This window comes from Chroicocephalus ridibundus, chromosome 14 (assembly GCF_963924245.1).
Source record: "Chroicocephalus ridibundus chromosome 14, bChrRid1.1, whole genome shotgun sequence".
Classification (NCBI taxonomy): Eukaryota; Metazoa; Chordata; class Aves; order Charadriiformes; family Laridae; genus Chroicocephalus; species Chroicocephalus ridibundus.
This window is the reverse complement of record NC_086297.1, coordinates 4,907,253-4,929,452: the sequence shown is the minus strand read 5'-3', so window position 1 is coordinate 4,929,452 and position 22,200 is coordinate 4,907,253. Positions and strand designations below refer to the sequence as shown.

The 22,200-nt window shown below is 46.0% G+C and overlaps 2 protein-coding genes across 2 annotated transcripts; one reads left to right on the top strand and one right to left on the bottom strand.

Annotated features, from left to right (window-relative positions):
• Window positions 1-378: 378 nt before the first annotated feature.
• Window positions 379-13,552, bottom strand: GPS1 (G protein pathway suppressor 1). Its single transcript, XM_063352228.1, has 14 exons — window positions 13,418-13,552; window positions 10,779-10,871; window positions 8,659-8,840; window positions 6,638-6,802; window positions 6,319-6,454; window positions 6,094-6,171; window positions 5,627-5,687; window positions 5,170-5,255; window positions 4,716-4,810; window positions 3,478-3,583; window positions 3,031-3,111; window positions 2,763-2,900; window positions 2,405-2,539; window positions 379-1,657 (listed from the first exon to the last, which is right to left on the bottom strand). Exons 1-14 carry the CDS (start codon window positions 13,541-13,543, stop codon window positions 1,583-1,585), a joined length of 1,557 nt encoding a protein of 518 aa, XP_063208298.1. The 5' UTR covers window positions 13,544-13,552; the 3' UTR covers window positions 379-1,582.
• A 41-nt stretch (window positions 13,553-13,593) lies between these two features.
• On the top strand, window positions 13,594-21,903 carry RFNG (RFNG O-fucosylpeptide 3-beta-N-acetylglucosaminyltransferase). The gene is made up of 8 exons (XM_063352229.1): window positions 13,594-14,182; window positions 14,989-15,037; window positions 15,551-15,653; window positions 16,043-16,196; window positions 17,234-17,322; window positions 17,413-17,578; window positions 18,940-19,025; window positions 19,240-21,903. The coding sequence occupies exons 1-8, from the start codon at window positions 13,811-13,813 to the stop codon at window positions 19,304-19,306; spliced, it is 1,086 nt and encodes a 361-aa protein (XP_063208299.1). The 5' UTR covers window positions 13,594-13,810; the 3' UTR covers window positions 19,307-21,903.
• The last annotated feature ends 297 nt before the right edge of the window (window positions 21,904-22,200 follow it).

Sequence of the window (22,200 nt, the reverse complement as noted above, 5' to 3'; positions counted from 1 at the left end):
AGCTTAAAGTTCTCGGTTAACCGGCTTTCTCCTTTGTCCCCTCAAAAATGTGAGACTTTTTCCATGCGAAATGGAAGACATTTAATCAAAGACCTCACACAAACCGTTGCTTCCATTTTCAGCACCGAAGTCACAAAAAGCACGGGAAGGCAGAGGGAGAGAGAGGGCACTGTTGCAATTCAGCAGCAGCGCAAACGCAGTCCAGGGATTTTCTGTTAGAACGTTCCCTCAAATTGCACTTTCTTCACAGTTCATCCAAGCTACATCTCCAACCAGATCAGAAAGCAAAACACAACGGCCTACAGAACATCCTCCAGCTTCGCAAAAAAATCAACGACTTGGGAGCAAAATACCTAAAACACAACTTTAACACAAAACTCCAAATACTCACAAGCTTTTTAATCCTGCTGTTTAATACACTAGATATAACGACTTATTAAAAAAAAAAAAAAGGAAAAAAAAAAAAGCATTAACACATTAACAGTAACATCTGTAGTCAGTTGCCAGACCAGTCGGCGCTGGATCGAAATTCTTAGCTTGCCTTATGGATCAGATGAATGCAAGGCTGCAGTGACTTCAGAAAATTCAGTGCATATCTCCTTTCATTAACACAGAACACACACACACCCCCCCGGGCTGCCACCTTTAATCCCTTTATAAAAGGAAAAGCAGAATAAATGCACCTGGAGAGCGGGCACCTAGATTGGATGCCTTCAGCTCTTCCACAGGACTTGGGTGGTGTTTTACGGCATTTATCCATGCTACCAGAAGCAACTGTTGCACGTGTTGGGAAACCATCACACGCTATGGCGGTAAGACTGGACAAGCAGCAATATTTGCACGAAGTAGAGATTTACTGCTAGGGTAACACTGGACCCCAAAGCCAGGTCATGCACAAGTGGGAAACACATCAGGAAACAGGTCTTCGAAAACAGACACCAGAGAGAAAGAACCTGGATCCAGGTAATCATAACACCCTAAAATAAAGGCCTGTGACTGAATGCATGGAAGCGGTGCCATGTTTTCTGGTGTTAAGTGAAAAATCAGTAAGAGTTTCTCAAACGAAATGTCTCCCATCAGAACTCTAGCTCCGTAATTGAGAGCAACACTTGTAAGTTTATCTGGAATAAACAGAAAGCTCAGCATCACTCAGAATCAAGGCAATACTTTCAGGCCAGAGAAATTCATCTTAGTTCACGCCTGTCCATTCAACTTAACACTAACTATTTTTGCAGCTTCTAAACAAGAAAACTAACAGCAGCTGAAAAACCTCTCAAATCGGCATCTGTATGAATAACCTGACAGCTCTTTATGGAGTGGTGGAAGAAGGAGAATGAAGGAAGGTGTTCTACCAAAACTGAAATGATGACCCATTGCAGGGATGGCGATTTTAGAAAGAATTTCTTTTCAAGGAGAGTTGAAGTTATTGGACTATTCATATTATCCACCATCGGCCCTGACCCTCTCAATCCAAGTAAGAAGTGAGGGAGGCAGGGACAGTTTGTGAAGCTCAGCAGTTAGTGGGTGAGACACTGGGTACAGTCCTGGAGGGACCATTTCTTTTGGTAGTGCACGAAGTTTTTCACATGTTGGTGCTCATCCTGGACTGGCTGTTAGCTGGAGTAAGCTCCCCTTGGCTACCTTCTCTCGGAGGAGACTGCAACAAGACCAAAACACATCCTAGTTAGTGATGTGTAAATATCCTGCAGAGTGCTTCCTGAGAGACCAAACGAAGCACAGGTGAGGTACAGCAGGGTAACAGCAAGGGGAGAGCATTCCCCCAACTCATAAATAATGACGATGGCTTTGCAAAAGCTTTGCGTTTACAACTTCTATTGTTACAGCTCACAAGAACTGTTCCTAAAAAAGTCAAACCAGAACTTTCACGCCACTCTTAGTTACTACGTACAAGGTGCTGTTGGCCCCCTGGAATCCTGTCTGGCATTTAGTTATCACAGAGATTAATATACTACAGAATTTAACATGTTCTGTGGCAGATGGCCTATCCTCCCCTCAGGGCATTCCTTTGGAATTACATCCTGGAAGGAATACTCCAAGCAATTCATGCATTTTTTATTTCCTCTACTAAAAAAAAAAAATTACTTCAAACAATCTTTGTTTTGGTAAGATAAAAGATATATGTCTCAAGAATTAGTCGGAATTAATTAGTTAGAATCAACCCAATCATATAAACTTCACAGGACATTCTGTGTTGTACAGGCCGGTCAATATATGGGCTAGAAGCACTTGCTCCTTATATATTTAGCATTTACTATTGTAAGAATTCGCCCAATCGTGAGCACAATAAATCCATTCCCCCCCAGAATCTTCAATTCACCAACTTCTATGGTCTCAGTTAAAAATCTTAACCCTGTCTCAAAGTCCACATTTAACACGCCCATACCTTGACATGTATCTGGTTGCGCAGGACTGCAGCTCGCAGGATCATGGCTTTGGCACGTCGCTGAAATTCTTTGCCCATTAGTAAAGATTTCTCAAAAGTTGTGCTGCGCTGATCGACATCTCGAGCATAAAGAATCTGTAACCAATACAGAGAACTGTACGCAGGAGCTATGCCAGGGCTCCACAGCATGAAGCTCTTCCTGCGCAAGGGAACAAAGCTAAGGTATCCCAGAGTCTGAGTTTACGCACAGATCGGCCCTACTGAAAGATGAATCCAATTTCAAAGTGTCCCAGGAATGGAGAGTTTCTAATCTTAATACAGCTGTTCGGTCTATAATCCGTGGCTCAGATGCACTCACCTTACTGTGTGAGTCTATTCGGGCGTTGATCAGTCCCTCCAGGATCAGCTGAGTAAGTTCATCTTCCAGAGCAGCCACTGTGGTATTAAAGGCAGTGGCCATCTTGCGCATATCTGCCGACACATAGGGGCTGAAGTACTAGGAAGAAGGAAATATTCAGTTGCCAAAAGTGTACTCCCCGCCCTCTGAAAAACCATGTGAAAAACAATTACGAAGAGATGACCCATCTCACTGTTCATCCATCTCTGAGGATTACAGGAACAATTACCTGGATAAGGGCACGATTTCGAATCTGGGTATAAAGTGTCCTGACATGAGGTGCGAGGTACATATCCAGCAGCAGGTTATCCTGTGCAAAAAAAACCCGAAACACGTAAGAAGCTGAGAAGCAGCCAGGAAAAACATATTATTCCTATGTTGTGAAACATGTACGTACGTACTCAAACCTTAAGGATGTTACATTACAGCAAGACAATACCATAAAACAAGAACAAATAAAAGAACTGGCAATATATTTTAAAAATTTATCATTTCTCCTCCCTCTCTACTGCTAAACTACTCCCAATTGCCATTCACCGTGTCAGGGGACAGAAGACACAGAAGAGGTGAACGCTCTTAGTAGCTTCTCTTTTAACAGTCACTGCTTCTCCGAAAAGGCTAGGCGAAGGCAACTTCTACTGTCGGCACTGTTCGACACTGCCCCCCTGCAACTCACCTTCATCTCATCCAGCATCTTCAGGCATGAAGCATATTTAGATTCATAAAACTTGAAGATGATGTCACGAACTTGTGGCTCCAGCTCCAAAAACAATTTGAAGGAGCTACAGATAAAGACGGCAGCAATCAGACATTGGAACTCACCGGTTAAATACCCTACAACCCCAGCACTCCAAGTCGCAAGGTTACAGACTCTCACTACAAGTTAAAGGTTCCAAGAATTTACTCTCTAACAGACCAGATGGCCCATTTTCAGCAGGGCTGGGAGCCTGGAACATGGCGAGATGCAGCGCAGCGTCACAGCTGTGGTGAAGAAAGGCAAGAGGCTTTTGACAAACCAAGCAGTGGAAGTGTTTGTCCACACAAAACAAAAAAATTAAATGGGAACAGGTCAAAACGAGGATTATACCACCAGAAAACATAGTCCACATCTGTGCATGCCTTGTGTCTGTGCTGGCCAGCTTTGTGTTCCCTTTCAAAGGACAGCCTTCACTACGTACAGCGTGCCAGAAGTAGGTTAAGCATGCAACTGTCTCAGGAAAATAACCTATCCCAAGTGTGAGAGATCTTTGGGATGCACACGGTTTCTCAGCACTCTCCCAATTCCCCATCACAGATTTCCAAACCTTGGGATCTCACCCTATGAACCAGACAATAAAAAAGCCACACTAACAATCCTTTTTCCACATCGATTTAAAATTAGTGCTTCCATAAACTTAGCTGACAGGAATTCAGTATCGCTGTAATTCAATCTATGACACACAAATATCCATTTTCTTCCAAAGACTGTAATTCGTTTAACCTTGTTTATGTCATAGTTAGATTACACTGCAAGTTGCATTAACAATTATTAAACTGTATTAATACAGTAAAGCATACACCAGAACAAGTGGTAACGTGAAGGCAAATTATCTTAGAGCTGCCTTCTGCAGGGCTCTGTCCCTCTGAGTCAGTATCCGATACGGACTGATGACTGCGATAGGAAAGTGGGCTACATAGGTGTTGGATTTGAGCTGGCTTGGGAACTTCTGTTTTACTGCGAAAATTTCAGCTGTGGTTAACCACCGTGTTTTAGACAATAAAACATCACTTAATGCTAAAGCCAAACTAAGGCTCAGTGATTCTTTCTCTTCTGTGTGAGACAGCCACTACTCCTGCCAGAATCCACTCTCGACCGAAGTCCCATGTCCCAAAAGATGTCCAGTACACACAAACTCCTATTAAGGCATCACTTACCTGCTGGAGATAACGTTTCGTTGCAGTTCCTGACGGTCAAAGGTAGCAAGGGCACAGAGACCACCATACACAGCCACATTGCTAGGAGATAACAGCTGGAGAGAGAGAGAGGGGTCACCAACTGATAAAATGGCAGAAGGTTGGAATTAAGTATTCCACCCCAGGCCTTTCCTTCACTCAGTGACAAGATTAGTCCTTGTCACATGCAGCGGAACCACTCGGGATGCTCTCAGGCATCCACCCAGAGCCCAAGGATTGATTGTCCGCTGCTAAGAGAGCAGAAACCACTTCCAACAGCCAGTCTTTTGACTGAGCTACACCAAACCGTGGTTCACAGCACTACCAAACTATACAAGAGGGCTGTGAGAATAACTACAGCGTCTGAATTTTACAACCTAGTACTTAGAATTACATCCCCTCCAAGACCTGCACAAAGCTCCCTCTTGGTCCTCACCTCAGGGAAATCACAGTGATCAAATGATGCCAACAAGAAGCACTTTGCTGCCTGTTTGTACTTCCGAGCAGCTAGTTCAGCCAAGCCTAGGAACCACAAAAAGTTAGTCCTTTGTTTATGATAGCATACAAATTAGGAGAAATTGCGAAATCTGGGGTAGGACAGGCGCCCCCAGCATTGCTAGTGCCTTCACTATTGAAGTGAAACGAAACTCTCAGGCAGTATCTAGCATCCTTGGAACTACGTTGACTCACACTGGCATCCTCTCTGAAGAAATTTAGGGAGAAAAAGAAATGGCAAAAACAAGTCAGCAATTCCCTCTCATCGGCTTTATCAAATCTTGCATTTCTGGTGAGAAAATACAAAGTCTGTCAAATCTGAGAGGAAAAAACAAACAAACGAAGCTAACGGGCAGAAAGGCGGGCAGACAATACAGGAAGCTGAAGGATTCGCTTACCTGCTGCACATTTCAGTTTGGTGAGAATCGCTTGTGTCTGGCTGTCTCTTTCTCCTCTTTGCTAAACGATAAGAAAAAGCAGTAGTGAGCAAGCAGTATGAAAACCATTTTGATTACAAATGTCCTTGGGATGTTTCATCCTAATAATTAACTTGCAAATCTCAACAGCAAGATAATTTTGTCTTATTTGTCTTGGGAGACATGGCAAGAACTGAAGATGGAAGGTCTCTCTGTTTTTACCATGAGACAGATTTCCTACACACCTACGATGGAAGAAAAGCAACAACGAATCTCAAAAGAAATAGTACAGCAGCCAAGGAGGCTGGATTAAAGGAAGAACAGACTGTAAGATGAAGGGAGGCTTATAGGGAGCAAGTTGTAAAGGGGGAAAGTAAGAAATTGTTTTACAAATTCTGGAGACGGAAAACAAAGGGAAAATTCTTGCAAGTTAAAAAGCAGGACCTTACTTCTGCAATTTCTGGTGTAGACTCAGCCTTGCTTACGTAGCTCAGAACGTGAGACCAATTCTGGAGGTAGACACTGACCTGCAGAAACAGTGCAGAAAAGATGGTGTTACTTGGATAAGCAGCATCACTGCAGACGCATGAGAGGTAACCAGAGCAGAAGCACAGGCAGATGTTGGGGCAGATATCAGAAAGACATCAAGTACCATTTCCCGCAAACTTTCCTACCTTGATGACATTGAGACACATGTTGATAACATGTTTAGCACTGGTGCAGTAATCACGGGCTCGCGAGTAGCACTTGAGAGCGTTGCTGAGGTCCCCACAGTCAAGGTAATGATCACCTAAGTCATCATGGCCTCTCCTGGAGCACAGGAATTAAAATACCAATGAACTGTGTGCTCAAAAAGGGACACAGTCAGTTTGTACCAAACAAGTAATTCAACGCACTGACCTAAGGCACTGAATGCAGTTGACATTCTGCGTTAGGTGTCTGGAGGAGCAAAAAATGCTCTTCCTTGTTCCAGCAGAGCCTTCTGCATCTCACCTGATACTCTCCTTGATGGAGTTCCCTTTGTAATTTTTCAGATCTGTGTCGAGTTTCTCCAGTTTAAGAAGAGCTTTTTTGCGTGTAGCTTCAACCCAAGCTGTGTCAAGAGGAGGGGGTTCGATTCCACTATCAGGGACAGCATCAGGTGTATTCTGCAGTTCTCTGAAAGGAAAGAGTTTGAATGGGGCAATTATGCTGCAAACTTCTCAGAACAGAGGTCTGCCAAGAACCTGGCACTGTTGCCCTAACAACCAGTACCTCATACACAAAACAGACCAAAGAGAAAAGAAGGGTGGTGGGGAAAAAAGAAAAAGACTTACAAGATTTCCAGTGAAAACAGTAACATAAGTATCACAGACATTTACAAAGTCTTTTCAAAATTATCCTAATATCTTTTGCAGATCTTTGCACAAGTCCAGGCCGATGACAACAGTTGCTCTTCCCTTATCAATGGTGTAACACCATCATAGAAGGCCACCAAATTTGCCAGGCGCTATTTGCCCTTGGTGAAGCCATGTTGGCTGTCACCAATCACCTCCTCATTTTTCATGTGCCTTAGTGTAGTTTCCAGGAGGATCTGCTCCGTGATCTTGCCAGGCACAGAGATGAGAGTGACCAGCCTGTAGTTCCCCGGGTCTTCCTTTTTCCCCTTTTAAAAAATGGGGGTTATGTTTCCCCTTTTCCAGTCAGTGGGAACTTCACCAGACTGCCACGAATTCTCAAATATGATGGATAGTGGGTTAGCAACTTCATCCACCATTTCCCTCAGGACTCATGGATGAATCTCATCAGGTCCCACAGACCTGTGCACCTCCAGGTTCCCTAGATGGTCTCGGACCTGTTCTTCTCTTACAGTGGGCGGTTCCTCATTCTCCCAGTCGCTGCCTTTGCCTTCTGCGACTTGGACAGTGTGGGTAGAGCACTTGCTGGTGAAGACTGAGGCAAAAAAGTCATTGAGTACCTCAGCCTTCTCCAGGTAGCCAGGTGTCCTGTTTCCTTCCAGAGAGGGCCCACATTTTCCCTGGACTTCCTTTTGTCATTGACATACCTATAGAAGCTTTTCCTGTTGCCCTTGACATCCCTGGCCAGATTTAACTCTATCTATCTGTCCTTTAGTTTTCCTGGTCTCTGGCTGCTTGGACAATTTCTCTATATTCCTCCCAGGCTACCCGTCCTTGCTTCCACCCTCCGTCGGCCTCCTTTTTCTGTTTGAGATTGTCCAGGAGCTCCTTGTTCACCCATGCAGGCCTTCTGGCATTTTTGCCTGACTTCCTCTTTGTCGGGATGCATCACTCCTGAGGTTGGAGGAGGTGATCCTTGAGTATTAACCAGCTTTCTTGGGCCCCTCTTCCCTCCAGGGCCTTATTCCACGGTACTCTACCAAGCAGATGCCTGAAGAAGCCAAAGTCTGCCCTCCTGACGTCCAGGGCAGCGAGCTTACTGTGTGTCTCCTCGCTGCCCTAAAGATCTTGAACTCCACAATCTCATGGCCACTGCAGCCAAGGCTGCCCTTGAGCTTCACGTTCCCCACCACCCCTCCCTATTGGTGAGAACAAGGTCCAGCACAGCACCTCTCCTCGTTGGCTATTTTACTAACAAGCAATTCATTGCTAATATTAAAGAAACAACCTGCTCTACAAAGCAATTGAAAGCAAGTTAGTAACAGCGCTGCAATGAATTATTACATTCTATGAAAGCATTTAGTGACTCTTTAGGGTCACTGAATCCAACCAAACACCTCTGTATGGGGCACAGGGTGCACATGTTTACAAGTTCTCTCCCCAGCTATATTGCAATGGCTTGACAGCAAAGCTACACTGTACAGATACTATCCAACTTTTTCCATCCAGCTCAGACCAACATATCTACTTGCACCGAACTCAATTTCCAATCTTTTAAACAGAAAAAAGACAATTTGCACAAGAACATGCTTGTATTACATGCCAAGTCCCCCACTGTGGCACACTGGTCTTAACTCAGTCAAAAAAGCTCCCCAGGTTCCCACGATCTCTTAGTACCTGGTGGCCTCAGACAACTTTCTGTGGATTTCTTCGTACACATCAACATTGAAAGTTCTCTGGACAAATGACAGTGCCATCTTGAGAGCTTCCACCCGCAGCTGTGGACAGTGATCAGCAATAAATTGCAGCCGCTCAATTCGCATCAGACCACTGTAGCTGGACGCATACTGCTCCAAATCCTGCAAACAAAACCTGGTCTTAGAAGGCGAAGACAGCAACGCTACATCAGGCTCCTGCACTGTCACCTGCACAGGTTTTCCTGCAGGCCTGACCCCTTCACGAAGGGCAACGTGACTCAGGCAAATGACAAATCAGGTAAGATTATTCCATTTCTGCTTTCTTCAAACGCTAGTAGTTTCCTCAGAAACGTGCAGTACATTACAATTTACCTTTTTTCATTTGAGTCGTGATGCTGTCCGTTAAGGCTAATCAGCTCATCCACTTTAAGCATTGGTTATACCACCCGTTAATAATTTTGTCAAGATTCCATCATTTGCGCTGAGGTTTCCTAAACCAGACAACCATCCCAGATGTAGTTTTTCCTTGAAAAATAGTTTCCATAGGACAATTTGCATTCTTTTGCACATACTAATTTCCTAAAACATCTCCTTTGAGAAGAAACAGGGTCTCTTACTCTTGAGGAAAGGTCTGAGGTTTAAATTCTGAACACTTAACAGATTTTAAGCCTTGGGGTGGGGGGTAGAAAAGGAGCACAAAATGTCCAGTAAAGATATGATATGGCATTGCAGGGAGATTTCCTAAAGACAGAAGCACACAAGCAAACAACCACAGCAGACTGTTCAGGGCAAAGTCAAGCATCCAGGCAGTAGGAAAGACTCGAGTCAGGTTGGCTGTTCACATTTAATATGCATCCTGTGTCACGTCTGACTCCCTCGCCCCGTATGTCTGAATTAAGATACCGCTGTAGATGGCACAGTAACATTTTCTAACATGATTCTTGCCTGATTCAGTGCAAGAATGATTTTGCTCTGAGACTGAAACAGGACTGTATGCGCTGAAGATTTGTATTTAGGATTCCTGCTTTATTTGCTACAGAACTTGAAAAACACAAAGGCAGGAGCATTCCTTCTGCCACAGTTTTATGCCTGATGTTGCACAATACTCCTGAAATCACTGAGTAATTTCACTTTACTCCTCAACTCTTTGAATGACAAAGGGGAATTATGGTCCTTCGCATCAGTTACAGTGAAAAGAATATCACTGATTTTTTTGGAACACTTAGATGCTATAGCAATAACAAAGGCATAAAGGTCGCAACATAATTGCTTCGTCACTCTAGCTTCAGAACAGAACTGAAATGCAATGAAATCAAGTAAGGTGTCGGGTCACATGCTGAAAAAACCCCACAATCAACCCAAAACCAAATAAAAACCCCCAACAACAACAAAGAGAGAGAGGTCTGTGCAGTAAAAAGCGAATAACTATGTGATAACCATTATAAGGCACGGGGACAAGAGGAACAAATTAAAGCTTCAGAGGTACCGAGGTGAGATCCAAAGCTTCCTAACTGAATGCTTTATTTTGCAATTTTAATGTTGCTTTAACTTTTTCCAGTTAACATTTTTGTTCTCTTCTGCAACACCCATCTCTCGCTGTTACAGAGCTGATGCATAAAAATTGGCCAAAATCTCAAACCATTAACTAAAAACTGAAAAAAACGACATAAGCAAATACAGGCTTTTATAACTCTACAGCTCTGGGGGGTTTAGCCAGTCTCCAGAGGATCAAACAGTGAAAGAATTATATCCTAACTATATACTTAAAGCTCCTCAAAGAACAAGCCTCAAAATAAGTGAATGATGTCTCAGAAATGTACTAAACTATTTCAGAATGAAAACTGCATCAAACGGGCAGCACGCAGCGAGTCACAAAACAGCAATTCCTCCTTCATCTCAGAAGGTGCAGCAGAGGTCAGTACGTGACAAGGAGCTACAGAAGAGGTCACTGCTATTCCTACCCCACCTTGCTTTGAAGATAATCTATTAATGTCTAAATGACAACCTGACAAGGAGTAAAAGGAGGGATTTTTTCAAAAACCTTAAAGGAAGAGGCCCTGACCATGAAATGTAACCCGCTAGCCCTCAACCAGCACCTACCAGAGTGGGGTTCTCCACCACATAGTTGATATCAGGTGCATTTTGCTGATCTTCTTGTGGATCTACGTCAATCTGCATGGGCTCTACTGCACCCTAGAATAGCAAAAATGAGGTCAAAGGTAGCATATTACATTTGAGCAGAAAACAACTAGGTCATTCAATCTATTAAGGACTTGCTTAAATACACATTAAATTTTAAAAATTAAACAATACCCCTCCGTCTTTAGACATGTTTAAGATTTTCCTCTAGCAACAACACTACTCAGCATGATGCTTTGTCTAAAACAAGCAGTACTAAGGCTCAGCATTCACACAGCGTGTTTTATTTTGTTTGGTAGATTATCAAGCAAAAAAGTGAAGGCATCAATAAATCTGATTCTACAAAGTATGTCAGGTATTCATGCTAAATTCCAAATGACATTCCATCTCTCTTCCTTGAGCAAGAGCAGACATTAACACTCAGCTCAAGAAGTTCCAAAAGTACCCAAAAAACCTCACCAGAACCTTTCAAAGCTGCTTTAATGCTTAAAAGTAGTAATTTTTTTTTTTTTGGGGGGGGGGAAGAGGGGGAACAAAACCACCAAACCAAAAATGACAACTCTTACACTTTTTTAAAGTATTAAAAAAATGTAAAGAACAGAATGCAGAATGGCAATTCCACAGTTTCTAACAAATACCGGGGAAAAATTTATCTGCACTGCAAAAATTTACCATCAGTTGAACTGTCCTGCTAAAGTTATCCGAGTCCAATTGTTTAGGTAGATTCTCTTTTGCAGGAACAACAGAATTTTTATTCTCCCGGTATACCTTGCTTTGAACCACATGAGGAATCATAACCAGTACAGCGACCTCAGTACGACTGCATCGATAAAACACCTGCATGTGTTCCCATTTAAAACTAATTTACCGGGCAGTCCCACAATCAAAATCGGCATGCTATCATGAAATTCTTTTCCTCCTCCTAGTCAAGACCGTGCTGAACATTCCCCCTAGGTATTACCGATTTAAACTCGGGAAAACCAAGATGAATGTCATCTTATAAAATGCTGACTATGTGCGGATATTACCATAAGCAACACCTGATTTCGGGCACATCGCATGAGTGGACCTTAGAAAGGACAAAAATGCCAACTACCTCATCCCCACCAACACCAAGTTATTTCCATGTTTTTATTGATTTTGCTGTCTGTTAAGAAATCAAAGATAGAGCGGGCTTGGGGTTGGGTTGGTGATTTGCCTGTTTTTTCCTTTTTGTGAGTAGGAATAGGGCAGATCCAGATTTCCTAACTCTAAAAAAATTGATGCATCTTGTGTTTACCCACAGCCTGCTTATTCCTTCAATATCAAATAGGCACATATCTCAACAGTGATGCGAAATCTCGCAAGATCTGAAGCAAAAGCAAGTAAAGCATATAAAAGCTTGTTTCCTAGTTATTCTCTACGCAAAGGGAAAGGGAGGGAGGGTGCAAAGCAGAGTTTGATTGTCCAGATGACCCCTCAGGAAAAGCGGGCATAAACCCACTTAAGTCACCACATATTGAGACGATTACTTTTTTCCATATTTATCTACTTTATCTCTTTTCTTATATCATAAACAGTGTCAGGGTTGCTTCTTTTATGCTGTGTTTGCCTACCATAGTAAAAACCTGAAATGGTCTCCTTCGAAATCAGCGTTACAGAAACTACCCGTGACTCCGGTTGGCGGAGCAGAATGTCCTGCTCCACTGGTGGGCTGCACTCTGCGCTTCCCAACTCCCAGACAACAAAAAACACAAGTGGGCTGCAAGTCCCACTGGGATAGGTGAACTCAGACGTTCTCAAGCTAACGCTTTATTTTGGAAGGAAGATGCAAGGTTTACTTAAGAACTACTCGCAAAGCGAATAAAACAATGCTCGCTCCCCGAGGTTTTGTGAGCCCAGAAGGGCACGCTGTGGGAAGGTGCCTCACAGAGCCTCACACAGCTGGTAAGCTGCCGCTCCAGCTGAAGCATCCCGCGGTACTCAGGGCGGGGGGGAAGAGCCGTGCCCTGCTGCCGGCGGGGGCACCGTACAGACCGGTCACTGAGGAGGAAGCTGAGCTGCAGCCTGTCCCCGTCCTGACCTCCCGCGCCCCGACAGCCAACTCGCCGGCCGCGGCAGGGCGGGCGGTTGACCCGTAAAGGGATGGCGGGCGCGGCCACTGAAGGCCCGGGCTCAGCACACCGACCTCCCCGGGCTCCTGCGGCTTTCCCCCTGTCCTGCAGACCCTCAATTCCTCTTCATCCGCCACCTCGCTGCCCCACCTCCGCCGCCGGGCCCTACCCACGGCACGTACAACGCGAAAGCCAAGCACGGAGCCCGCTGCAGCGGCGGGGGACGCCGCGGGCGCCGGAAGACGCTCGGCCGGGCGCTGCTCTCCGCGGACAGCGGGGAACGACACAAAGGGACCCGACAGACGGGCGAGCGAGGGCCCGGGGCCGACCGAGTGCGGCTCCCGTCCCGGCGAGGCGGCCCCGGGCCGAAGGGGAAGGCCGCGCCGCCCGCAGGCCGCGGCAGGGCCGTGCCGAGCGCCGGGCGGGAGAGAGGCCGAGCGAGGCGCGGCGACAGGCGGCGGGGCGGGGCGGCGCGGCCGGGGGCGGCGGGAGGCGGCTGCCCCGTACCTGCAAGTTAAAGACCTGGACGGGCAGCGGCATCCTTCCCCCGGCGGCCGCGCTTCCGGCTGACCCCCCGCCCCTCCCTCCGGAGCGGCTTCCACTTCCGGGCCGCGCCGTGCCGCCGGGCCGCATCCGACAGGTGAAGCCTTTAAAGGGGCCGCGGCCCGTCTCGCCTCTCCCGCCGGGGCACCGGGCGGCGGGGCGGGGCGGGGCTGCGCAGGGCTAGGCCGCGCTCGCTGGGCCGCGCTGCCCCGGGCGGGCCTCGGTCAGCGCGGCCTGGGGTGTCCGGGCGCTGCCTGCCGCCGGTCGCGGGGGCTGCCGCCGCCTCCTGGAGCCGCCGCCCGGCCGCGGGGCCATGAGGCGGCCGCGCAGCGCGGCGGGGGCCCGCGGGGCTGCAGCATGAGCGGCTCCTGCCTGGGGCTCCGCAAGGCCTGCTTCCTGCTGTCCGTCAGCGCCGCCGCCCTCCTCCTGCTCCTGCTGCCGCGGGGGCAGCCCCCCGCCGCGCCCCGCCGCCGCCCCCCGCCCGCCGCCGGGCCTAGCGGGCCCCCGGAGCCCGGGGGGAGCGGCCTGCCCGGCACACGGGCGGAGGCGGGCGGCGGGACGGGTGCCGGGGCGGGCAGCCCGCAGCCTGCGCGGAAGGGCCGCCTGGGCCCGGCCGGGGAGAGCCTGGAGCTGAAGGATATCTTCATCGCCGTGAAGACCACGAGGAAGTACCACAGGAGTCGGCTGGACTTGCTCCTCCAGACCTGGATCTCCCAGGCCAGGGGACAGGTGAGGCTTCGCCGGTGGCCGCGCCCCCCCTGTCCCGGGCAGCTGCTGCACCTTCTCACCGAGCTTTTCCTGCCGTGTGTTAAAAGCATCTTTTCTGGTAAGACTGAGGAAGGTTGTCTTATCTAAATAGTTCATCTGAACCGACCTCCAGAAGAGTTCCTGGTTGATGAAGCTAGTGACTTGCAATCCGGGATCGTGGTCCAAGCAGAAATGGTTTGCTGGCTCCTGTATGACCGTGAGAAGTACTACATGGTAGTGAAAGATCCCTAGCATTGATGCATCTAAGCCAATATTTTGGACTAGCTGATCTTTCAGTGACTTAGGTTTTCCCATAGAACAGCGCAGAGTTTGTTCCCTTGTTTGGGAATTTCAGTCCACCTAAGCTTATTAACCCAATTTTGTCCAGCAGCTGGGACAAGACAGTGTTACTGCCTGGCACTTTGCACCCTGGCTTTCATTTTTCCTTTTATCTTGGATAACTCCTAGCCAGAGAGAGGAGGTGAAGTTGCAGAGGGAGGTACTGCCAAAAAAGACAGTCATTCATGTCTAGAAATTGGTTGTCTGTACCCTGAGATGAGGAGAGTAGAATTTTGGATGCTTTACTTGAATGAGACTCTTCTGGTTTGCAATGCAAAAGTTTATGAAATAAGGCAAGGGCTGAAGCTGCTCATGTTCTCCCACTCCCAATGGCTGCTGTGAAATAAACTAACAAGACAAAACATTCAGAATTCTGACTGCAACCGAACAAAGCTGAAATTTGTTTCTGAACTTCTCAAATGTGGACACGCCATTTTTGTCTCCCACAGACGTTTATATTCACGGACTGGGAGGATCGGGAGCTACGCCTGAAAGCAGGTAAGCTGTGTAGCATAGGTACATGCTGTCTGTTATAACTGAGTTTTGTTTCTGTCATACTTCCCCTGGAAGTCCTTATTTCGTGCTGTACAAGCAATTAGGGAAGTTCAGATGGAGAAAACTTCTCCTTTCGCAGGAGAGTATGCTGTTCCTACTTACCACCTGGACAAGATGCCTGGAACTTCCTGAATGGTGGCTTCACCTTTGCACCCTCTTCCTTCCTCTTAGAAAGCTTAAGTTTATCTGGTCCAAAGTTATATTAGGTATTTCCTTTGCATACAGTCTCATGGCACTATTTATATACCCTGCACTCACACGTTTTTGTGTACTCTACAGCTTGCATGCCATATGCATAACCCGTGAGCCCTGCCGGTCCTGCAGTGTGCTCTCCATGTGTGCACCAAATGCACTTCAGATGTACAGTATTAGTGCCAAATGTACGCTTCTTTTGTAGTCTTTTTTTGGACTACACATGCTTCTGAAACCTGAAAGGGCTGATCTTTGTTCTTCTAGGGGATCATATGATCAACACCAACTGTTCTGCTGTCCATACCCGGCAAGCTCTCTGCTGCAAGATGTCTGTGGAATATGATAAATTCCTGGAATCTGGGCAAAAGTAGGTGAAACACGTTGTTCTGATTGATTTTGTTTCTTCCAGTTCTTTGTTCACAGGAAACTTGAGTAACCCTCTCTGCTCCAGTAAGGAATGCAGCATCAGCTAAAACGTGGTGGTAGGCAGAGGGCAGGGAGCGCAGCATGAAGGAGTGTTTATAAACAAGCATCATCTGAAGGGTGGAAAGGATGATAATCTTAAGGAGGTTATTAATTTCATCCTCTTTCCAGAATTAGGATCTGTGGCTGCTTTCAGCTTCCAAATTTTGTAATTCAGGACAATGGGAAATGCTTTCTGTTCCAAGGCTGGAAGACTAACGCTCAACTCTAAACCTGTAACTCATTTCTCTGTCACTGCTCTGCAGTAACTGTCTTATTTTGTTTTGTTTGAAGGTGGTTTTGCCATGTGGACGATGACAACTATGTGAACCCTCGGACTCTCCTGCATCTCTTATCTGCTTTTTCACACAGCCAGGATGTCTATGTGGGGCGGCCGAGTCTGGACCATCCCATTGAAGCAGCTGACCACGTCCAAAGTGATGGATCAGTAAGCACACTCTGCAGTTAGTCTGAAAGACATCCTGACCTTCTAAGCTTTTAAAACCTTGCGAGTTCGTAGGATACCCCCATAAAGCCCGAGTGATTTAATCTGCAAGCTTGGGTTGCAGAACGTGGCACTGCTCACTTTCAGAGGCAGGGGGCTGGGTTAAATGAACCTTCCATCTGACCTCATATGCGTATCTACAAGAGAGTTTGTCTCCTGGGTGGATGTCTGTTTCTCTTCCTTGACTCGTGTCTGTTGGTGATCTCCCCCACACTGAGGTGAGGGGGGCCCCCCACCTTGACTCTTCCTTGAGTTGTTTTGGGTGCAGTGTTCCTTGTGTTAGGGTGTTGGGATTTGGGTTGGGGTTTGCGTTGGTTGGTTTGTTTTGAGAGCAGTATCACGTTGTTGTCATCTTGAAACAACCTCAGATGGGTGACAAAGGCCCTCTGGGTGTATAAGACATTTCCAGCACTGAGTGGTTACTAGGTTTCCAGGAAGGGGAAGCAAACACATGTCAGTCACAAGATACACGTGCTACAGGACAAGTCCTCACCAGGTCACCTATACTGACAGGCCTAAAGATAAATCAATCCATTGTCCAGAAAGTCAGTTACAAAGCAGCTTGTTAGGGAAGACTCTGCACAACGAAATAGCCTCCTTGGACATGGAGCCAAGCAACTAATGGACACCTTTGATTTTCTCAGGAACGCTGAGCTGGCTGTGGCGCTTGGCTAGGATGGCCAGGGTACAGGTGGAGTTGGGTAGGAGTGGTTCTATGGTTTGTTTTGTTTCATGTGTGCTACCTCGGTTGTGCTAACTTGGTGGTTCACCTGTTGTCAGTTCCAGGATAGAGTTTCATTTGAGAGAACAGCTACCTGTGCTTTCAGCAGCCTAAAGAAATAGGAATTAATCTGTAGTCTTGTTCTGACTCAAGCGCAATACGTGATATCCAATAGAGCCTCAAGTTCCCTTCCCTGCCCAGCCAAATGGAAAAAGCAGATTATCAGTAACTGCTGTGTGTTTTTCTTGTTGCTCTTCAGAAGACAACCGTGAAATTCTGGTTTGCCACAGGTGGAGCAGGATTCTGTATCAGCAGAGGTCTTGCCCTAAAGATGAGTCCTTGGGCCAGGTAAATGCGGTTCCTAGCTGAGCTCCATCAGTACGCGTTTGGTAGGTTTTAAAGCATATTCCATCTTGTCTCCTGTGCTTTGTCTCACAGCCTGGGTAATTTCATCAGTACCGCAGAAAGAGTGCGTCTCCCTGATGACTGCACTATTGGCTACATCATTGAAGGGCTGCTGGAGGTAAAGCTGCTGCACAGCCCGTTGTTCCATTCCCATCTGGAAAATCTGCAGAGACTACAAGGCGAGTCTGTACTGCAGCAGGTAGGTCTAAGCCTCGTGTAATTACACCCCAGTCTGATCAGAAAGAATACTCTCCATGGATTTAGCACTCTTCAGCAAAAAAGGATGTCTGCAGACTCACTCGGAGCTGTGTCCTGCCTAATTCCTTCATTTAGGTAAAAAGCACGCTTTCACCCTAGCCAATGAGGTGATATAGCTGACGCGTTCTGCTACGTTAAGCCTAAATATGGTGCTGCCCATCTTCTAAACTCTGACTTCCCGTAAGTCACAGTAGCAGCAAGTGTAGAAGGGGGCAATATTTAGTCTGCCTGCCACGTAAGAAAGTATTTCTGTCTTTGCCTGACAGTCCCAGTCTTAATTCATGCTGTTCAAAAAGACGAGCGTCGCAGCTATAGCAAGTACCTCTTCAATAACTAAGACAGTCAAATGTTTGATCATTTTTAAGAGTAACATGTCTGAATCTCAAGAAACTTAATCAGTGTTTCTTAGGAAAAAAATCAGTTTTCGGAAAAATTAGTTTTTTAATTGCTGGGATACCTTTTTACTTGTGGGCAGTAGGTGGAGCTGTAAGGCAATCCAGAAGCTTTGTCTGCCCTTTCGTGGTGCCAAACAGTAAAAAACGAGAGAGCAGTTTTGCCCCTCCAAACTACTTGGTTATATTTTCCTGCTAATTGTATTAGGCAGCAGAAATGTACAGTTGGGGGCAAATTCGGGCATGATGTAATCTCCTTCGTGTTAGTGTATTTAACTGTAGGCTGAATACAGCCTTTCGTTGGTGTTCATTGTTTCCTCGAGACTGTAACAGCTAACCCAAAATCCAGGAAATCTACAATTAGAAAGAAAATAAAAGTAGTCTGGCACCTGGCACCTGAAAATTTCTCAATAGGGTGCTTGTGTGGATGAATAGCACTGAATTGGGAGTTCCAGAGATCGAAATTTTGTTGCCAGGTTTGTCATGTGGCAGTCCTTTGCTCAACATTTAACATCCAAATGTTTTTAATTTTCCTCTGCTAGGACAGTACTATTGCAGACTTCAGGCAGTGACTGGCGAGGAGGAATGTATGTTATTTAGTGAAGGTACAGACATTAGCAGGATTGATGCCCCTACAAAGCTTACAATTGTAATTCATCTTGTCCTTCAGGGCAAGGCGGCTTTCAGCTCCTCTGTTTATTCTCCCACACTGCAGCGGTCCGTTTGATAGACACCATTCCGTGCCAGTATTGCTTGTGGCAAAAATAACCACTTTTTTCAGATGTAATCCACTGTTCAGATCATAGGATTCTTGGAGTCTTTCTTCATACCTCGTCAATAATCCTGCTATCCCCGCTCTTTTTTTTCTGCATTAGTGTTACAATTTCTGAATATTTATTTGCTTGTACAGGTAACCCTAAGTTACGGGGACCCTGAGAACAAACACAATGTTGTGAGTGTGGGAGGAGTGTTTGGCCTTCAGCAAGATCCAACACGGTGAGTGTCCACCTCCAAAACAAGATCTCCCTGCCTTGTTCATGTTTATCAACTGTAAGATGATCAAACTCACCAATGGGGTTATTTTGTCATGCCAGCTCTTGTCGCTGTGCCTAAGGCAGGTAGACCCACCCTCTATTCAATGATAGTGTGTTCCTTGTATGGAGAATTCCAATCTTATATTTTCCTTTTTTTTTTTTTTTTTCCTTCACAGATTTAAATCTGTCCATTGTCTGCTCTATCCTGACACTATTTGGTGCCCTGCTAAGAAGATGTCATAATTCTTGACCAGTCGTTGACAACTGTATCTTACCTAGCTTGTATAAGACAGGAGTTGTGGTGGACTTTGCGGGGTTTGGGTTGGGTTTGGTTTTTTTCTTCTTCTGGGAGACAACCAGAGGTATCTACAAAGGAGGTAAACAGACTGTTTACAAAAGCCAGGTGGTGTGGTTTGTTCAGCTGCAGCCTGGGACATTCCAAGAATAATCCTTGTTCTTTTGTCCAGTGGCTCTTTGTAGAATGACTACAGTCCTATGTGTACGAGTCACTTCACACTTAGGTCTGATGTCCTGTGAATCTGTGCTGGGACACGTCCCGGGCAAACGCAGTACTTGGTCTGATAGCATTCTTACAACTGTTAGGGGCTTTTAGAGGCGGTTGTCTTGAAGCTGGAATGCTATAGCAGACTGTAGTCCCCATGGTGACAAGAGAGGGGAAGTTTTCACTCATCTTTCTTGGGAACAGAATTAACACAATTATTTAAGAGCTTCTGTGGCCTGCCATATTAAAACTCCACCTGTGGGCCGGAACAGGGTCTGCTCGTTAACAGCAGAAATCCTAGACTCACGAGGGTGAACAAGGCGGAAAGCCTTTGTCGTGGGAAAACCCCGTGTAAGGGCGAGCGTACCCAGGAGTGGGTAAGAGTCGCTTACAGTGCACGTTCTCCCCTGTAGCCCGTGTGTACCTCCCATGGAGGTGATTGTCAGACTTGGCTCTCTTAGCAGCTGAATTGCAGTAGTTGTTGATTATGATGGTGGTCTGCCAGGTCCGAGACTATTCCCTTGATATTTGATACTGAAGAAATACTTGCCAGAGTAGATGGTAATCGTTTCTCCTGCTTTGCCCACAGCAGGCTGTATGAGCTGGAGCACGATCGCTGGCTGATGAAACACGCCCTGTTTCTGAAGCTGTGTGTAATCGTTTGCCGTCTGTGAGGGAGGAATGCTAGATAGCTGTAATGCCCTGAGGAAGCTTTGATGGTATCGTTTGAGGACCTTTAATTGTGTGACTGTGGTTACTCCACTTCGGCTTCTTCAGATAATCTTTTGATTACCTTTAGCTCAAGATCAGTGTTTATTTTCACTCTACTTCTTAATGTTTCAGTAAATAGTTCGTGCAGTCACTAAGAGGAGACTGCACACTCGCACAAAGGCAGAAGTTCAATGCTGTAGCAGTTATCGACTGCTGCTGCTTTATAAATAAAGTAAGCTTAGTTTTGAAAATGGAAGAAATAGGGTTCCCTATACTTACTTTTCTATTAGCCCAGACTTTGGCCATGTGCAATCCTTACCTGACATGAAGAATGGCATTAAAAAATTACTTTGCAAAACCACTGTTTACTCTCACAAACTCTTCAGAAAACACTTGCTGGTTTAGTGCTAGAGTCTGAGGCTGAATTAAGGGAAGAATAATAGAATGACATTGTATAACCTGGAACTATGATTAACAGCTAGAATGTGGACCTAGCAAAAGTTTCAGGTTTCTAAACAGCTGTGCTGAGCTGTACTGTGGACTTCAGCTGGTTGCTTAACTTCCTACCATTTGAAAAGTGGTGTAACGTGGGCAAACGCCTGCAGCGTATTCAAGTATGAAACTTTGCAGAGGTGTCAGCCTCCTGAAGTACACTGTTCCTTGCACTCTATTTTTAACACAAACCTTTCAGCATTTACCTGGGTACGTTGTCCTCTCTGCGTGATTTTAGTTAATTCCACTGAGGAGCAAACAAGCCGACTGCTACTTGCCTCAGTCCTGCAACTCATTCTTAAATCCCTCCTTTCCTTCAGGTCTACTAAGGTGACCATGAGGTACGGGAGTAAGAATGCTGCGGGGCATCGGATCAGATTCCAGCCAGCACAGTGGCTGTTCCGTAACGGGTACACAGCAGGTACCAGTGTTCCGTACACCGGTAACACTGACGGCCCGTTACAGAAAACAGGGAAGGTCTTGTGGAATGGTAGGTTGTGGTATGTTCTACCTCTTCGTTAGGTCTTCTGCTCACTAAACTGAGGCATCCTATGGTTTAATGATTTGTCATTAATAGCTCTGGAGATTCCTGGTATCTATAGAAATACTCTTTTTTTTAAACACTTACTGGGTTCTTGTTTTCAGCCTTCTGTAGCAGAAAGCTGTGAATCTTCATGAGCTCTTGACGAGATTTTTGTCTTCAAACACTGATTCTGAACTCTTCTGTGGGAGCTTTTTTCCCCCTTACACTGGTAGCAGCCTCTTGTAAGGTATCACAGATGGCATGGACCGGGTAGGGATTGTGTGGCAAACTGCAGTTCAAAACCGGCGACGCTTCACGTGGGTGGCGGCAAAGCTGAGTAGTAGAAGTTCCACACTGCAGTCACTGGTCGCCCTAAGCCAGCTGTGCCAGGGAGGCAGGTACTCTAAGCTGGTGGGGTGTTTATTAAACGGAAAAAGGACCACATTCTCCTGTGTGGCAATACAGAGCTGTTCAATGTGTTCAAGCTTCTTCTAAGGTTTCTAGTGTTGACAATACAGTAGGCTGGGTGGATATATCAGGATGGAGCTTTTTAATCAAACTACTGTCTCATACATAAAGCAATTCTACAAAATAAATATTTAAATATGTAAAAGGCTGTGTTTTGTCACATTTCTTGACACGTTTTCTACACCCAAAATGGACTATAAACTCTGTGATCCAGGAAACTACAGTCTCCCGTCAGGCTGTTGTGATGCCAAACGGCCAAAAAGCATGAGACAGATGACTTGGATGTGCAGAGGAATGAATGTGGATAAGAAGCGTATTTGCAGATGATAATTAACAGAGTAAAGTAATTGGAATAAGTTAATTGTTGTAAACTTGTCTCGGCACTGCCCTACGCTGTTGCTGCACTTACGAAATATGCAAATTATTAGCATAATTTAAAAG